Here is an 18,700-nt window from a genome sequence, read left to right on the forward strand (position 1 = left end):
TATATTTATTCTACAACTGCTTAAGCGTCAAAGTTCAATACACAAAACAAAATAACGATCGTAAGTTCACTAATACATATAGGGCGATTCACACATGTGTATTAGGAAGTTCAAAAGTGGTTGAAAATAGTTATTTTAGAACTGCTTAAAATGAAAGTTCAATTCCCAAAACTAGATCGTGATAGGAAGTTCACTAACACATACCTCGTAGTTCACATGCGTGCATGTGGATGTTTAGAAGTGGTTGAAAAATAGTTATTCTACGCTTAAAAATGAAAGTTCAATACAAAAACGACATCTCAATCGGAAGTTCACTAGCACATAAAAAGGAAGTTCACATGCATTTATGGGGAAGTCCACAATGGTTGAAATAGTTATTTTACAACTGCTTAAAAATCAAAGATCAATACCCAAAACTACATCGCGGTCAGAAGTTCACTAACACATATCGAGAAGTTCGCATACATGAATGAGGAAATTTCACAAGTGGTTGAAAAATAGTTATTCTACAAGTGATTTAAAATCAAAGTTCAATAGCTAAAACTTCATCGCAATCGGAAGTGCACTAGCACATACCTGGAAGTTCACATGCATGTATTGGGAATTCAGAAATGGTTGAAAATAGTTATTCTACAACTTCTTAAAAATCAAAGTCAATGCCCAAAACTACATCGCGATTAGAAGTTCACTAGCACATACCTAGAAGTTCACGTGCACGTATGGCGAAGTTCGCAAGTGTTCAAAAATGGTTGTTCTGCAACTGATTAAAAACCAAAGTTCAATACCCAAAACTTCATCGCGGCCGGAAGTTCACTAGCACACAGCTGGAAGTTCAAATGTGTGTATCGGGAAGTTCACAAGTGGTTGAAAATAGTTATTTTACAATTGGTTAAAAATCCAAGTTCAATACCTAAACCTATATCGCGCTCGGAAGTTTACTTCCACATATCATGAAGTTCACGTTTATGTATTGGGAAGTTTACAAGTTGTTGAAAAATATTTATTCTACAATTGCTAAAAAAGTGAAAGTTCAATACAAAAATTACATCGCGATCGGAAGTTCACTAGCACATATAGGGAAGTTCACATGCATGTGTGGGGAAGTTCACAATGGTTGAAATAGTTATCCTACAACTGCTTAAAAATCAAAGTTGAACACCCAAAACTACATCGCGATCGGAAGTTCACTAACACATATTGAGAAGTTCACATACATGTATGGGGAAGTTCACAAGGTGTTGAAAAAATAGTTACTCTACAAATCGATTTTAAATCAAAGTTCAATACCTAAAACTACATCGCGATCGGAAGTTCACTAGTACATACCTAGAAGTTCACATGCATGTATGGGGAACTTCAGAAATGGTTGAAAATAGTTATTCTACAACTGCTTAAAAATGAAAGTTCAATACCTAAAACTACATCGCGATCAGAAAATCAGTACAACATACCTGGAAGTTCACATGCATGTATGGGGAAGTTCACTAGTTGTTGGAAAATGGTTATTATGCAACTGATTAAAAACCAAAGTTCAATACCCAAAACTACATCGCGATTGGAAGTTCACTACCACATACCTGAAAGTTCAACTGCGTGTATTGGGAAGTTCACACGTGGTTGAAAATAGTTATATTACAATTGGTTAAAAATCTAAATTCAATACCTAAACGTGCATCGCGATGGAAGTTCACTTCCACATATCGCGAAGTTCACGTTTATGTATTGGGAAGTTCAGAAGTGGTTATAGAATAGTTATTCTACAACCGGTTGTAGAATAGTCAGATTACATATATATATATATATATAGGATATATACTTCCTATATATATAACGGTCCCTTGTATTTTAATGATTCATTCTAACCTTTCATATTGGTTGTATGTCAATGTGAAAAACATATTGCATATATATCATCTCTCAAGACAAGTTCATGAGCACTCTTTTCCATTAGCATATATGTATTACCAATTGCATAGTTGAAGTTAATTTATTCTAGATCTAACCACATTTCTTTTAGTTTGCCGATGCGTACACACAAACAAAGGCAGAAGCCGAAAAGCTAGTGATGAGGGCCAATGACATAAATGAGCTTCTCACTTGTTGTATACGTCCTGGAAGCATTTTCGGTCCCGGCGACAAGATGGTGGCAACATTACTTTCCCATGGAGCAATGATGGTAAGTTCATGTACAATGCACATTATATGATAATATCACAGAAAAAATATTTGAACTATCTATTTCCCTTAGTAAATTCTTGCACCGGCTTTTGCTTCGTTATTATATCTAACTAATGTTGTGTACAAAGATGTAAATTGGTAGAACGATATAGGTCTTGTCATTTCGTCCTCAATTTGGTGGAAAAATCACTAATATTGCATACTATTGTGGTAGGAATTTTGTTGGTAAGCCTATACTTCGTGTTTTCCACGTACCTCGTTTAATGGATTGGTCAATGGGACCGCCTTGTATGTTTGTGAGCAAAACTAGGAAGGAAGCCTTGCAAGGTTAATCATTTCGTAAAAGCCACCCCGAATGAGACAGCGGGTCATAAATTCTACCAAAAAATATAATTTTTTTAGCCTTTATTAAGACTAACGAAACACACATACAAGACTAGATGCATCATCAATGCTAAGTGATCCCGATATCACAACAATACAGCCCTGACCATGTACATGTTGCCAATCTATGATGGAGAACATAGGTCCCAAGTGTAAAGGGCCTAGGCCACTCTAGGTACATAATTGAATGTGGATTTATGGCACTCTAGAATGGTAACAATTTCAGACGGAGTTGTGGTTAGTGGCAAAGTTTACGTCAAGCTCATTCCCATGCAGCCTATCGAACCGTGGTCAATCCCTACATTTAGAAAATTTCCTTAGATTTATAGGCATGTTATATCATATCAATCTTATCAACATATATACGCTACAATAATAGTAATCAATCACATATACACAGAGCCATTATTTATTAGAAAAGATCTCCTAGGAGGTGTTTGGTGGCTATCATAAATTTGGTATCTAGAACCTTTTTATGATAGTCACGGGAAGGAAGGTTTGCACTTTTGGACTAGTGTTTGGTTGTTTGTATCGCATGTGGTTGGATGAATGCGTCATATTTGATTGCCTATGTTTGAGCATTTTAGTTGGATTGATGCAAATGCTTATTGCATTCTTACAAGTTATATCTACCCTAATATGGTCATCTCCCTATTCGTCGATGACATTACTAACACTTCACCTCGTCACAGAATAGTGTGATCAGAATAAAAAAGGGAAACCACTAGTAGAGAATAACCTTGTAGTGGTGTTGCATTTTTGTAATTAGTGGCGTTGATTCGCCACGCCACCAAGTTGGTGCCATGATGGCGTGTATTTCACACGTTCGTTGGGGAACCCCAAGAGGAAGGTATGATGCGCACAGCAGCAAGTTTTCCCTCAGAAAGAAACCAAGGTTTATCGAACCAGGAGGAGCCAAGAAGCACGTTGAAGGTTGATGGCGGCGGGATGTAGTGCGGCGCAACACCGCAGATCCCGGCGCCAACGTGGAACCCGCACAACACAACCAAAGTACTTTGCCCCAACGAAACAAAGGAGGTTGTCAATCTCACCGGCTTGCCGTAACAAAGGATTAACCGTATTGTGTGGAAGATGATTGTTTGCAGAGAAAATAGTAAAACAAGTATTGCAAGCAGATTTGTATTTCAAGTATTAAAGAATGGACCGGGGTCCACAAGCTCACTAGAGGTGTCTCTCCCATAAGATAAAAGCATGTTGGGTGAACAAATTACAGTCGGGCAATTGACAAATAGAGAGGGCATAACAATGCACATACATGGCATGATAAGTATAGTGAGATTTAATTGGGCATTACGACAAAGTACATAGACCGCCATCCAACCGCATCTATGCCTAAAAAGTCCACCTTCAGGTTATCGTCCGAACCCCTTCCAAGATTAAGTTGCAAAGCAACTGTACAATTGCATTAAGTATGGTGCGTAATGTAATCAATAACTACATCCTCTGACATAGCATCAATGTTTTATCCCTAGTGGCAACAAGACAAAGACAACCTTAGAACTTTCCATCACCGTCCCAGTGTCAATGCAGCATGAACCCACTATCGAGCATAAATACTCCCTCTTGGAGTTAAGAGCAAAAACTTGGCCATAGCCTCTACTAATAACGGAGAGCATGCAAGATCATAAACAACACATATGCAATAACTTGATAATTAACATAACATGGTATTCTCTATCCATCGGATCCCGACAAACACAACATAGAGTATTACAGATAGATGATCTTGATCATGTTAGGCAGCTCACAAGATCCAACAATGAAGCACAATGAGGAGAAGACAACCATCTAGCTACCGCTATGGACCCATAGTCCAGGGGTGAACTACTCACTCATCACTCCGGAGGCGACCATGGCGGTGTAGAGTCCTCCGGGAGATGAATCCCCTCCCGGCAGGTGCCGGAGGAGATCTCCGTAATCCCCCGAGATGGGATTGGCGGCGGCGGCGTCTCCGGAAGGTTTTCCGTATCGTGGTTTTTCGCATCGTGGGTTTCGCGACGGAGGCTTTAAGTAGGCGGAAGGGCGTAGTCGGAGGGCCGACGAGGGGCCCACACCACAGGCGGCGCGGCCCCTCCTTGCCGCGCCGCCTTGTGGTCCGGCCACCTCGTGGCCCCACTTCGTATGCTCTTCGGTCTTCTCGGAAGGTTCGTGGCAAAATAGGACCCCGGGTCTTGATTTCGTCCAATTCCGAGAATATTTCGTTACTAGGATTTCTGAAACCAAAAACAGCAGAAAACAGCAACTGGCTCTTCTGCATCTTGTTAATAGGTTAGTTCCAGAAAATGCACGAATATGACATAAAGTGTGCATAAAACATGTAGGTATCATCAATAATATGGCATGGAACATAAGAAATTATCGATACGTCGGAGACGTATCAAGCATCCCCAAGCTTAGTTCTCGCTCGTCCCGAGCAGGTAAAACGATAACAAAGATAATTTCTGAAGTGACATGCCATCATAACCTTGATCATACTATTTGTAAACATATGTAGTGGATGCAGCGATCAAAACAATGGTAATGACATGAGTAAACAAGTGAATCATAAAGCAAAGACTTTTCATGAATAGTACTTCAAGACAAGCATCAATAAGTCTTGCATAAGTGTTAACTCATAAAGCAATAAATCAAAGTAAAGGTATTGAAACAACACAAAGGAAGATTAAGTTTCAGCTGGTTGCTTTCAACTTGTAACATGTATATGTCATGGATAATTGTCAACATAGGGTAATATAACAAGTACAATATGCAAGTATGTAGGAATCAATGCACAGGTCACACAAGTGTTTGCTTCTTGAGGTGGAGAGAGATAGGTGAACTGACTCAACATAAAAGTAAAAAGAATGGTCCTTCAAAGAGGAAAGTATCGATTGCTATATTTGTGCTAGAGCTTTTATTTTGAAAACATGAAACAATTTTGTCAACGGTACTAATAAAGCATATGAGTTATGTAAATTATATCTTACAAGTTGCAAGCCTCATGCATAGTATACTAATAGTGCCCGCACCTTGTCCTAATTAGCTTGGACTAACGGATCTTTGCAATGCACATGTTTTAACCAAGTGTCACAATGGGGTACCTCCATGCCGCCTGTACAAAGGTCTAAGGAGAAAGCTCGCATTTTGGATTTCTCGCTTTTGATTATTCTCAACTTAGACATCCATACCGGGACAACATGGACAATGATAATGGACTCCTCTTTAATGCATAAGCATGTGGCAACAATTATTATTCTCATATGAGATTGAGGATATATGTCCAAAACTCGAAACTTCCACCATGAATCATGGCTTTAGTTAGCGGCCCAATGTTCTTCTCTAACAATATGCATGCTCCAACCATTAAGGTGGTAGATCTCTCTTACTTCGTACAAGACGGACATGCATAGCAACTCACATGATATTCAACAAAGAATAGTTGATGGCGTCCCCGTAAGCATGGTTATCGCACAACAAGCAACTTAATAAGAGATAAAGTGCATAAGTACATATTCAATACCACAATAGTTTTTAAGCTATTTGTCCCATGAGCTATATATTGCAAAGGTGAATGATGGAATTTTAAAGGTAGCACTCAAGCAATTTACTTTGGAATGGCGGATAAATACCATGTAGTAGGTAGGTATGGTGGACACAAATGGCATAGTGGTTGGCTCAAGGATTTTGGATGCATGAGAAGTATTCCCTCTCGATACAAGGTTTAGGCTAGCAAGGTTATTTGAAACAAACACAAGGATGAACGGTGCAGCAAAACTCACATAAAAGACATATTGTAAACATTATAAGACTCTACACCGTCTTCCTTGTTGTTCAAAACTCAATACTAGATATTATCTAGACTCTAGAGAAACCAAATATGCAAACCAAATTAGCAAGCTCTAAGTATTTCTTCATTAATGGGTGCAAAGTATATGATGCAAGAGCTTAAACATGAGCACAACAATTGCCAAGTATCAAATTATCCAAGACATTTTAGAGTTACTACATGTAGTATTTTCCAATTCCAACCATATAACAAATTAACGAAGAAGAAACTTCGCCATGAATACTATGAGTAGAGCCTAAGGACATACTTGTCCATATGCTACAACGGAGCGTGTCTCTCTCCCATAAAGTGAATGCTAGGATCCATTTTATTCAAACAAAACAAAAACAAAAACAAACCGACGCTCCAAGCAAAGTGCATAAGATGTGACGGAATAAAAATATAGTTTCGGGGAGGAACCCGATAATGTTGTCGATGAAGAAGGGGATGCCTTGGGCATCCCCAAGCTTAGACGCTTGAGTCTTCTTATAATATGCAGGGGTGAACCACCGGGGCATCCCCAAGCTTAGAGCTTTCACTCTCCTTGATCATATTGCATCATACTCCTCTCTTGATCCTTGAAAACTTCCTCCACACCAAACTCGAAACAACTCATTAGAGGGTTAGTGTACAATAAAAATTAACATGTTCAGAGGTGACACAATCATTCTTAACACTTCTGGACATTGCATAAAGCTACTGGACATTAATGGATCAAAGAAATTCATCCAACATAGCGAAAGAGGCAATGCGAAATAAAAGCCAGAATCTGTCAAAACAGAACAGTCCGTAAAGATGGATTTTATTAGGCCACCAGACTTGCTCAAATGAAAATGCTCAAATTTAATGAAAGTTGCGTACATATCTGAGGATCATGCACGTAAATTGGCTTAATTTTCTGAGCTACCTACAGGGAGGTAGACCCGGATTCGTGACAAGCAAAGAAATCTGGAACTGCGCAGTAATCCAAATCTAGTACTTACTTTACTATCAAAGACTTTACTTGGCACAACAAAACATAAAACTAAGATAAGGAGAGGTTGCTACAGTAGTAAACAACTTCCAAGACTCAAATATAAAACAAAAATACTGTAGTAAAAACATGGGTTGTCTCCCATAAGCGCTTTTTTAACGCCTTCAGCCTAGGCGCAGAAAGTGTATATCAAGTATTATCAAAGGGTGGTGCATCGGCATTATAACCAGGGGTATTGGGAGTTTTCTCAACCATGCATTGTATATTATCTATATAAGTTTCAGAGGCTCCCTTTTCATTAGTCTTAGGCTTGCTATTCTCATCAAACAAATTTTCAGGAACAAGCCAAGCATAATTATTTTCTAGAGGTTCATGTATTGCTAGGAGTTTACATGGTATTGGTGCTTTGATCTCCCCACCATCATTAATATTATTAGTGTACCTTATTCTATCCATATCCATTTTTTCAAGGAGACCAACAAAATTAGTATGAGAACTAAGCATATTAAATTTAGCAAAGATTTTTCTGGCCTCTCTTGCTAGACCACCAAATTCTCTAAGAAGGGTTTATAAAACAAAATCTTTCTTTTCCCCCTCTTCCAAATCACCAAGTGTAAGAAACATGTGTTGGATTATAGGATTGAGATTAACAAATTTAGTTTCCAACATGCGAACTAAAGCAGCAGCAGCAATTTCATAAGTAGGAGCAAGTTCTACCAAGTGTCTATCTTCAAAATCTTCAACGGTGCTAACATGGGTGAAAAATTCTTCTATATTGTTCCTCCCAATTATAGACCCTTGTCCTACCGGTATGTTTTTTGTGGTAAAATTAAAAGGAAACATGATGAATCAAGTAAAGTAAATGCAAGTAACTAATTTTTTTGTGTTTTTGATATAGAGTGCAAGACAAAGAATAAAGTAAAGCTAGCAACTAATTTTTTTTGTGTTTTGATATAATGCAGCAAACAAAGTAGTAAATAAAATAAAGCAAGACAAAAACAAAGTAAAGAGGTTGAGAAGTGGAGACTCCCTTGCAAGCGTGTCTTGATCTCACCTAGCAACGGCGCCGTAAAAGAGCTTGATGGCGTGTATTTCACACGTTCGTTGGGGAACCCCAAGAGGAAGGTATGATGCGCACAGCAGCAAGTTTTCCTCGAAAGAAACCAAGGTTTATCGAACCAGGAGGAGCCAAGAAGCACGTTGAAGGTTGATGGCGGCGGGATGTAGTGCGGCGCAACACCGTAGATCCCGGCGCCAACGTGGAACCCGCACAACACAACCAAAGTACTTTGCCCCAACGAAACAGCTGAGGTTGTCAATCTCACCGGCTTGCCGTAACAAAGGATTAACCGTATTGTGTGGAAGATGATTGTTTGCAGAGAAAATAGTAAAACAAGTATTGCAGCAGATTTGTATTTCAAGTATTAAAGAATGGACCGGGGTCCACAGTTCACTAGAGGTGTCTCTCCCATAAGATAAAAGCATGTTGGGTGAACAAATTACAGTCGGGCAATTGACAAATAGAGAGGGCATAACAATGCACATACATGGCATGATAAGTATAGTGAGATTTAATTGGGCATTACGACAAAGTACATAGACCGCCATCCAACCGCATCTATGCCTAAAAAGTCCACCTTCGAAGTTATCGTCCGAACCCCTTCCAGTATTAAGTTGCAAAGCAACAGCACAATTGCATTAAGTATGGTGCGTAATGTAATCAATAACTACATCCTCGGACATAGCATCAATGTTTTATCCCTAGTGGCAACAAGACAAAGCACAACCTTAGAACTTTCGTCACTCGTCCCGTGTGTCAATGCATGCATGAACCCACTATCGAGCATAAATACTCCCTCTTGGAGTTAAGAGCAAAAACTTGGCCAGAGCCTCTACTAATAACGGAGAGCATGCAAGATCATAAACAACACATATGCAATAACTTGATAATTAACATAACATGGTATTCTCTATCCATCGGATCCCGACAAACACAACATAGAGTATTACAGATAGATGATCTTGATCATGTTAGGCAGCTCACAAGATCCAACAATGAAGCACAATGACGAGAAGACAACCATCTAGCTACTGCTATGGACCCATAGTCCAGGGGTGAACTACTCACTCATCACTCCGGAGGCGACCATGGCGGTGTAGAGTCCTCCGGGAGATGAATCCCCTCTCCGGCAGGGTGCCGGAGGAGATCTCCGTAATCCCCCGAGATGGGATTGGCGGCGGCGGCGTCTCCGGAAGGTTTTCCGTATCGTGGTTTTTCGCATCGGGGGTTTCGCGACGGAGGCTTTAAGTAGGCGGAAGGGCGAGTCGGAGGGCCGACGAGGGGCCCACACCACGGGCGGCGCGGGCCCCTCCTTGGCCGCGCCGCCTTGTGGTCCGGCCACCTCGTGGCCCCACTTCGTATGCTCTTCGGTCTTCCGGAAGGTTCGTGGCAAAATAGGACCCCGGGTCTTCATTTCGTCCAATTCCGAGAATATTTCGTTACTAGGATTTCTGAAACCAAAAACAGCGAAAACAAAGAATCGGCACTTCGGCATCTTGTTAATAGGTTAGTTCCAGAAAATGCACGAATATGACATAAAGTGTGCATAAAACATGTAGGTATCATCAATAATATGGCATGGAACATAAGAAATTATCGATACGTCGGAGACGTATCATGCCACTATTATTATGTACTGGTGGTGTTGCGTCGTAATGACAATAGTACACCAACTACTTACGACATGTTGTGGGCACGCCACCATTAGGAGAACCAACAGTAGCGTTAGCACTCCACGCGACTATTTAGAAAATCTGGGAGTGGCGTTCTATTGCTCTATGGCATCACAATTGTCACTGCGGTTTACAAAAATGTACAGTTAAGGCAGAACTCTGAACTGAATCACACATTGCAACTAGCTTATATATACATATATATTTAGGTAAATTAATTTGTGCACCATTGTGCCTGGGCACCACAAATCATAAAAGGAAATCAGCACAACAAACCGGGAAGTGGTTTGCCCCTGATTTTTTACTTTGAAAGTGCATTCTCTCACATCTTGATATTTGGAAAGTTAATTTCTCTCCTTTATACACCTATGATGCAATCTGGCACCCACGGTGTAATTGTACGGTCATGATGCATGGTCCCCGGGCACCATGGTACCTCAATTGAGATTCCTACATATATAAGGTTTGAAACCCAAAGAAGAATAATTGCTCACCATATATCCAACAAATAGGCTAGATGCATACAATGCAAAGTAGTATTTACTTATAACTTGTAGACGCAAACTAAATGATGTTAAGCATGAAGAAAAAATGGAGGTTGCACCTAGTGGTCTTTATGGTGACGACAATAGTTGTTCCCGCACGTTGAAGTACCTCTGGGACTCTTTGGTGAAGGATAAACGGCTATCAGATTCTCTCTTGAATCCAAGACGCACTCCACCGAAGCCTTGATCACATATTGGTGACATAGAGTCAAACATCTTAGGAATTTCTATAGATGTTGCCAAATATAGATAAATATAGGCAATAGGAAAGCATGGAGGAAAGCATGAAAAAGGCTCACAAACATGCCATAATTTTCTTGAAAATGTTGGAGTTTGAAAAATCCCGAGTGGCAAGTGGCACGCCAATAAAAAATGGCAGGATGTAGGAAATACAAGAAGCCGTCTTTTTTTCTTTGTTGGCGAGGTTGGATCTTTGGGTTATAATAGTAGGCCTTAGGTGGTATTCTTCTCCGCCGTCTTCCTCGCCACAACCGATATAGAAAAGACTTATCCTCATACTACCACCTCTCAAAGAAAAACACAACATTTCACGGTCTATGAGATGGTTGTGTGTGATGAATTCCCTCCATCCATCACCTACAATAAGTGTCTTTGATTGTCTTTTCTCGACTTCAAAATGATGCAACAAACCAAGAGCCCTAAAGTGCACAATATATTCTACCTTGTTGTTGAATGAGAGCATTGCATTGCAATGGACAATCTGCACACACAAAAAAGCAAAAGAATCAGTTTCTCAGCCGATCACAAAACAAGAAGGTTACAAAATTGTATGATTATGAATAATATATAGGTTACCACGGCTTCCTTGAAGGCTAGAAAATGTAGATGATGAATAGTTTGTAGGTCAATAAGCTATGGCCGCATTCACTCTTCCAACTCTGACACAGGGCCATACCCTGCATGTGACAAAGCAATGGTGATTTCAGATTTTGGGCCGGCAAGGGAGAAGAGCTACACGGAGACGATCTGAATGCAAATCTTACTCCAGCAACCTGAATGCGAATCCAAAAGTAGAGTTCTACTTGAGGTTGGCGTTTCAGTATTACGGGCCGCAATCTGAATGTGATTCCTCATAATAGAGACTAACCTAGGCCAGCAATTTCAGTATTAGGGGCGGCGATCTTAATGTGAGTCCTAACAAAAGTTCTAACCCATGCCAGAGATTATGTATTATGGGCAGCAATATGAAATGTGAATCCTAAAATTGTAAACATAGAGGAGCTGGCCGACGATACTCATCGATGGTGGAGTAGGAAGCTGGTAGCGTTCGGGCACCGTTGGTGATCTCGCAGATGTGGCGGCGTCGTGTGGTCTAGGAGAGAACTCGATAGTACAGAGTGAGAGAATGGTAGAGCGTTGACGGCGGGGGATTATGTTAGGGTTTACATATATTGCAGACAATGGTGATGTTCGTATACACGCCACGATAACAGGCCCAATGGTAGCGCAACCTATCTACAAGCCACCATAATAGGCCTAGTGGTGGCGCGTCCAACATTGATGCCACCAGAAATAGGCCCACCTGTTTCACTGCGCTGGGTCACAAAAAACACTGCAATTACATTCCGACCGGGGTGGCGCACTGGATCCCACATAATGGTGCTTTTTTCTTTCAGGGTGCAACCCTTCAAGTAGAAACGTAATGGTTGCGGTCAAAATTTTGCAACGCCCATGTAGTGGCATTGTATTATTGAAATGTGCCATTAATTACACAACCTGCTAGAAATATTCCTATTAGTGAAGATAGGCACGTAATAATATAACTAGACATATATATTAGCTAAATTTCTAGGTTAACATATTTGAACTTCCAAACAATGTTGTCGCACTACATAGTAGTTACTTGTTCACCACCATCACATCAATAAATATAGGGGTTCTATATACCACATCTCTGCAAAAAAATTGTGAACTAATTGTAAAGCCGCCACATGCTTACTTCCGCAATACCGGGACTGGATAATGATTTATTCACTTGGACACCTTTTCATATATACATAGAGAGAGAAATAATAAGGATAGAATTGGATTTATAGTCATGTACTATCCAATCAATCTTATCATATATGTCCTACAATAATAGTAATTGATCACATATACATGAATCAGTCATTTATTAGGAAGAAATTTCTAGGACGTGTTTGGTAGCTTGGAGAAATTTGGTAGCTACGGCCTTTTCAACTAAAGACGGCCCATCGGAAGGCAATTTTGCACCTTTGGCCTAGTGATTTGTTGTTTGTATGGCATATGGTTAGATTAATGCATCGCATTTGATTGCCTACAATCGATGGTTTTAGCTAGGCTGATGAAGATTCTTATTAGGTCTCCAACATGGTGGTCCTTTGTAGTTGACCACAAAACACTTGAACAATGGATGTGAGGATAGATGCAACCCTAACCTAGTTCTAGAAACACCATGCAAAAGTGTTATTAGATGGTCTTCTCCTCACTATAGTTCCCAACTTAGGGTTGCTTCGTCCTCCTATCAACAAAGTTCTCTCATGCATTCTATCACGTGAAGAGCTATATCAATGAACCGGCTTGTAATAGGCATGTTCAATCTTAAGCTATTTCCAAAATACTACGGAAACAGAACATGCCATGGCATAATGATTCTACTCACCCTCATTGTGTGCACAATATAATTAACAAAGTCCAGTGTGATGTTTTTTTTATCAAACAAATTAACAAAGGGTGGTTTTTGGTTGCATGCATGATATTACAAGAGTACATCACTAAGTGAATATCATTACTTGCTTGATCAAATGTAACAATTAATTTATATTCCATTTCCTCATACAAACTTGTCGGAACACAATGAAGTGGATGTCCAAAACGTCTAGGGACCCCATAGAAGTGTTATAACATATATTTGCAACCAAGCATAGTTGGACCTTCCTTTGACACCTATGGTACGATCTTAATGACCATCCATAAACTAATAACTGGTTTAACGATTGTGCATTATCATGCCTCATACTAATGTTTTTTTGTTTTTTGTTTTTAAAGGCACAATCATATTTGGGACAGCCATTGGGCACAACCATTGAATATCTTAGAAACATCACATACACTTACAATTATAGGTAAACCAAATATAAATTCTTAGTAGAGAGAGAAACATAGTCATTGATACATAAATAAGCTATAATGCCATTATACACCACATCTATGCAAAAGAATTGTAAACAAAATCTAACATCCAGCACGTGCTTAGACTGGATGATGATTTGTACACTTGACCAAATTTTCATATATGCGTAGAGAAATGCGAAGGAGAGAGAATGTGTGTCTATGCACGGCTACGTGTACATGGGTGTGTTCTGTGTTCAAAGATAAATACCTTATGGGAGCTGGTTCTAACCTTTTTGAAGATTTGAAAGTATCCTATCTCCATGTCCATAAAAATGGAAATCCCTAAATAACATGCTTCCATGGCCATCTTGCCATGGCACTCCCTCGCTTGAACAAACCATGGATGTCAATGTAAGTCTCCAACATTGTTGTCCTTTGTAGTTGACCACAAAACCCTAGAATAATGGCATTAAGGATGGACGCATCCCTAACCTAGTGCTAGAAACTCCATGCAAAAGTGTTATTAGCGGGTCTTCTCCTCCATATAGTACCCAACCTAGGGTTTCCTCGTCCTCCTATATCCACAGAGTTCTATCATGCCTTCTATCGCGTGAAGAGCTTTCTCAATGAACCAACTTGTAATAGTCATGTTCAATCTTAATCCCATGTGATGTTGTTTTTATCAAAAAAAATAAAGGGTGCTTTTAGGTTTTTGCGTGCATGATATTATAAGAGTACATCACTAAGTGAATGTCAATACTTGCTTGATCGAATGTAAGAATTAATTTAGACATCATTTCTTCATACAAACTTATCACAACACAATGAAGTGAATGTCCAAAACGTCTAGGGACCCCAAAGAAGTGTTATAACTTATATATGCAACCAAAGACAGTTGGACCTTCCTTCGGCACCTATGGTACTATCTTAATCAGCAACCATAAACTAACAAGTGGTTTAACAATAGTGCATTATCATGCCATCATACTAATGTTTTGTGTTTTTAAAGATCCATTCATATTGGGCACGGCCATTGGGAACGATCATTGGATATATTGAGCACATCACATACACATACAATTATAGGGAAACCAAATATAAATTCCTATTAATGAAACAATCATAACCACTGATACATAGACAAGCTAAAATGCCTCGTACGTAGTATAAGATTTATTATCTATACAGCAGAAATAAGATCATGGGATAGGTAGAACTAATTCTTTCTCTAGTGACACCAATTCCCTTGAGCAGCACCGTTGCCATGCTAGATAATTAAATTATCCATCCCTAAGATCATCCAACAAAGATGTTGGGATTACTTATAGGATTTGGATTACTTAAATTCATTTCTCTCGCGAAGCATGAGGGTCAGTTTTGCTCTCGTAGAGAAGGGATCGAGGGGGCATTGTTTCCATGGGCGTGTACATGAACGAAGGGTGACTAAAGGGTGAGAGAAGTAGAGAGAGGAGCGAGGAATTGACAAAGAGGAGGTGGGCGGTCCTCATGAAGGAATGTGACATCTCCCACGTGCTTCCATGCAAGCATCCTCGGCCGTTGTTGTGCCCTCTCGAGATTGACTTTCTCAAAACTGACGAACTGGGCATTCAGGGGGGCTGGCTGAGGGTGCTTTAAGAAGTATTTTAGTAAGTGTCGGGGCCTTCTGTAGGAATCCAAACACCTACAAATTGCACCTGGTGGGCCAGGTTGGTGGACTTGCGTGGTACCAAATTTTCCCTTAGATGCCAAAATACCAACCCAAATTTTAGGACCACCCAAGACAACGATGGTCACAATTCAAATCAACACACGTGCCATTTAGCAATATAACTACTTTCATAAAAAATGTTAACATAGAGGAATTTATTTATTCCCTTGTTTCAAATAAATAACCTAGTGCTTATTGTTGAACAGTTCATTATCGGTGATGGCAAAAATTGTGTTGATTTCGTATATGTTGAAAATGTGGTGCACGGTCATGTATGTGCTGAGAAAACTCTTTCCACAGAAGAGGGTGCAAAGAAAAGTGGAGGCAAAGTATGTATCTATGGTGAGATGCAAAATATGGTTGTGTTATTCCTCTCTCTTGATAGCTTTAGTTTTTGTTAATAGGCATATTTCATAACTAACATGGAGCCAGTGAATATGTGGAACTTTTTATATACAATATTGGAAGACCTTGGATACAAAAGGTGCTACTTCATATTCTCTCTTATATCTTAGTTTGTCAATTCCTCAAGTTCATTTGTTTACATAATTTATCTAGTAAATATATAGTTAAGACAAATGCGCATAACCATGTATGTACTATGACCCTAGATGGTTGAAGAAAATAAAATGAATATATAACGTGATTGTGACTCAAAATTTTAAGTTTCTATTGATGTTCCACATGTTCCTACATATACATGTGGAAAAGGAACTATCGTGTGATGAGCAATATGTGCATGATAAATGTACACTTCGTTTCATTTATAACAACAAATACTTGAAATATATATATATATACTTGATATATAGAATATATATATATTCTATATCTCGAAACATGTTATCCTAGCAATAATTCAGCAAACTATACTGTGTTTTTTACACAGTACATGCTTCTTTATTCTGAAGTAACTAGTCACATTTGTTTTTTGTTATGCATATTTATTATGTACAAGTTATATGGTATTGACGATGGTAAAGTTATAAGATACAATTTTTTGATGACACAAATTCAGTTCTTATTACTGGAGAAACGTTGCAACCTATGATATACTTGCTGACTTATCACATTTGTTTGCAGACGAATTAGATTGAGAATACCTTCATTTATTCTCATGATGATAACATATATAGTAGACTGGGTCTACAATAATATAGCATCTATCTACAGAATTCAAAAACCTGTCATGCTATCGTCTGCAAAAATTAAGTATGTGACGTTGAGTAGAACATTCAACTGCAACAATGCTACTGAACAACTTGGTTACAAACCAATAATATCACTCAAGGTTGTTGCTTCAACTCATTTTGCTTGATTTTTCACACTCAGTATATTCATATATGTTTGATTATGTTGAAACTTTGTACAAACTCCATCCTCAGGACGGTGTAAAGATGACTACTCAATTCTATAAGCAGTCCAAGGAATAAGATATGTCGAATGTTCTCACAAGAAAAAAGAGCTGAAAATTCCACCAACTTCATTCATTAGACATGTAAAGTGCGATGGTGACATTTGGCCACAATAGATTCGTAATCTGTGTACTACCTTCAACTTCATATGAAGGAAAGATCTTATACATGTAAAGGTTGGTATTATGTAACCTCGTGTTGAGTCAATCTTGTTACACTTGAAACATTTGTAAAAAATCTTATAACGCACTGGAAAAAATTTCTATTGGTTTCTTTGTGCCCCAACTTTTCAAGAGTGAGAAATGTAGGGGATGTTTCTTTTTTTGTCTTCAAAACGTGGATTTTGTTCAACATAAACTAGCTACATGACCCGCTCATTTGCGCGGCTAGATTTACTCAATAATACAAGTTCAAAAAAATCTATAAATTACATGTTTTCTATTTAAATATTATACACTTAGTTTCTAAAAATACTATTATTTAGCTCAATACGCGTTAATTTAAATTTTCCAATATGTGTACAAAAGGGTTGTAGCAAATACATGTCCTAAGAAGCATGATTGCATTCTCCAACCAAAAAATATTTTCATTTAGTGTATTAGATTGTAATGAAGAATATATTTGGAGCGACAAATAAAGATCAGCGGTGTTCAGGTTTTCTGTGCAACATGCAGAATCGTAGAAGTGTTCTTAAGATTTATTTTTGGTTCCTCAACATTATTTGTGTATCTTTCACAAATAATATTTCTTAGGAACTTTGGCCCGTATGTCATCTCTGTCTACAGAATTCATCATTCGTCATATTGCAGGCGTCCTTTAAGTAAATATCTTGACTCTACATGCTTCTACCCATTCTCATGTTAATAGTTTTCTTTGTCGCATGTTCATTTAAGGCAATGTAATTATACTACTATCTTTGGAAAACCCCTAATACATTGTGTTGCTCAATATCATTATAAGTTGACAGTACTTACCGTATGCATATATTTTTGGTTAATTTTAATTTTTCCAAACATTAGTTTTATATTTATGGCACCATTATTCTTCCTTAATCGACATGTTATGTCTGCTTGCACAGAACACCGTCATCGACATGCTGACTCTTCGTATGCCATAAAATGCTTGCCCTATACGCGGTATTTACATTTATGCACTCTTTCGTTCTTCTCGTACACAATTTCAATGTCGCTTCTAACTATGTATTTATACAATTAGTCCTATGCACATTTAAGCAACATACTTGTGTTGGATGTTGTTTTGACGTGCTTCCAAGCTATCTTATGTTTAAAATCAGTTGCGTGATGTGTCCACCTAAGAAGTAAAGGTGCATTCGAACACTATGTAGAATTGAAACCATGTGCTTATAGAGGTACATTAATCCATAGTAGCCATGCATAGGCGCTAGAGGTTCATCATTGTCTTTAGGACCTATTCTGTCATTGATTCTTAATCAAGTTGATTACATTAAAAATATTTTAACACGTTGGCGTATGTTAAACCGCTTACAGCTGCTAACTCGTACATCATGTATGACATGATTTAATCAAACTACCTGGTCACCTCGTCTTGTCTTGCATTGTTATGGACTCTCCAATCTCCAATTCACGTTCGTGTCATATGCATGATGAATCAATTTGCTTGTAAGAGATCACAAACTGAGAAAAAGAGCAAATGATTAGACGCCTGACCCTATCGTCCTTGAAGCATGGTACCAAATCCTGTTTGGGCTGAAGGTACCATTGGTAGGGCTGCCGAGCGGCAGTGAGACAATTCGGTCTCCGACCACCGTCATCGCCTCCCTCTCCTTCGGCCGGAGGAACAGATCCACGCCCCGGCCTCCCT

The 18,700-nt window shown here is 38.9% G+C and overlaps 1 protein-coding gene across 1 annotated transcript in view; it reads left to right on the plus strand.

The window, feature by feature from the left end:
• Window positions 1–16,921, plus strand: part of LOC124704686 (3beta-hydroxysteroid-dehydrogenase/decarboxylase-like) — a 45,703-nt gene extending 28,782 nt beyond the window's left edge. The window contains exons 4-8 of the mRNA XM_047236961.1: window positions 2,018–2,176; window positions 15,650–15,772; window positions 15,848–15,927; window positions 16,527–16,734; window positions 16,829–16,921. Of these exons, the coding sequence (XP_047092917.1) occupies window positions 2,018–2,176; window positions 15,650–15,772; window positions 15,848–15,927; window positions 16,527–16,734; window positions 16,829–16,876 (618 nt within the window). The 3' untranslated portion in view covers window positions 16,877–16,921. The remainder of the gene's footprint in view (window positions 1–2,017; window positions 2,177–15,649; window positions 15,773–15,847; window positions 15,928–16,526; window positions 16,735–16,828) is intronic.
• Window positions 16,922–18,700: the final 1,779 nt, after the last annotated feature.

Source organism: Lolium rigidum, chromosome 1 (assembly GCF_022539505.1).
Source record: "Lolium rigidum isolate FL_2022 chromosome 1, APGP_CSIRO_Lrig_0.1, whole genome shotgun sequence".
NCBI lineage: Eukaryota > Viridiplantae > Streptophyta > Magnoliopsida > Poales > Poaceae > Lolium > Lolium rigidum.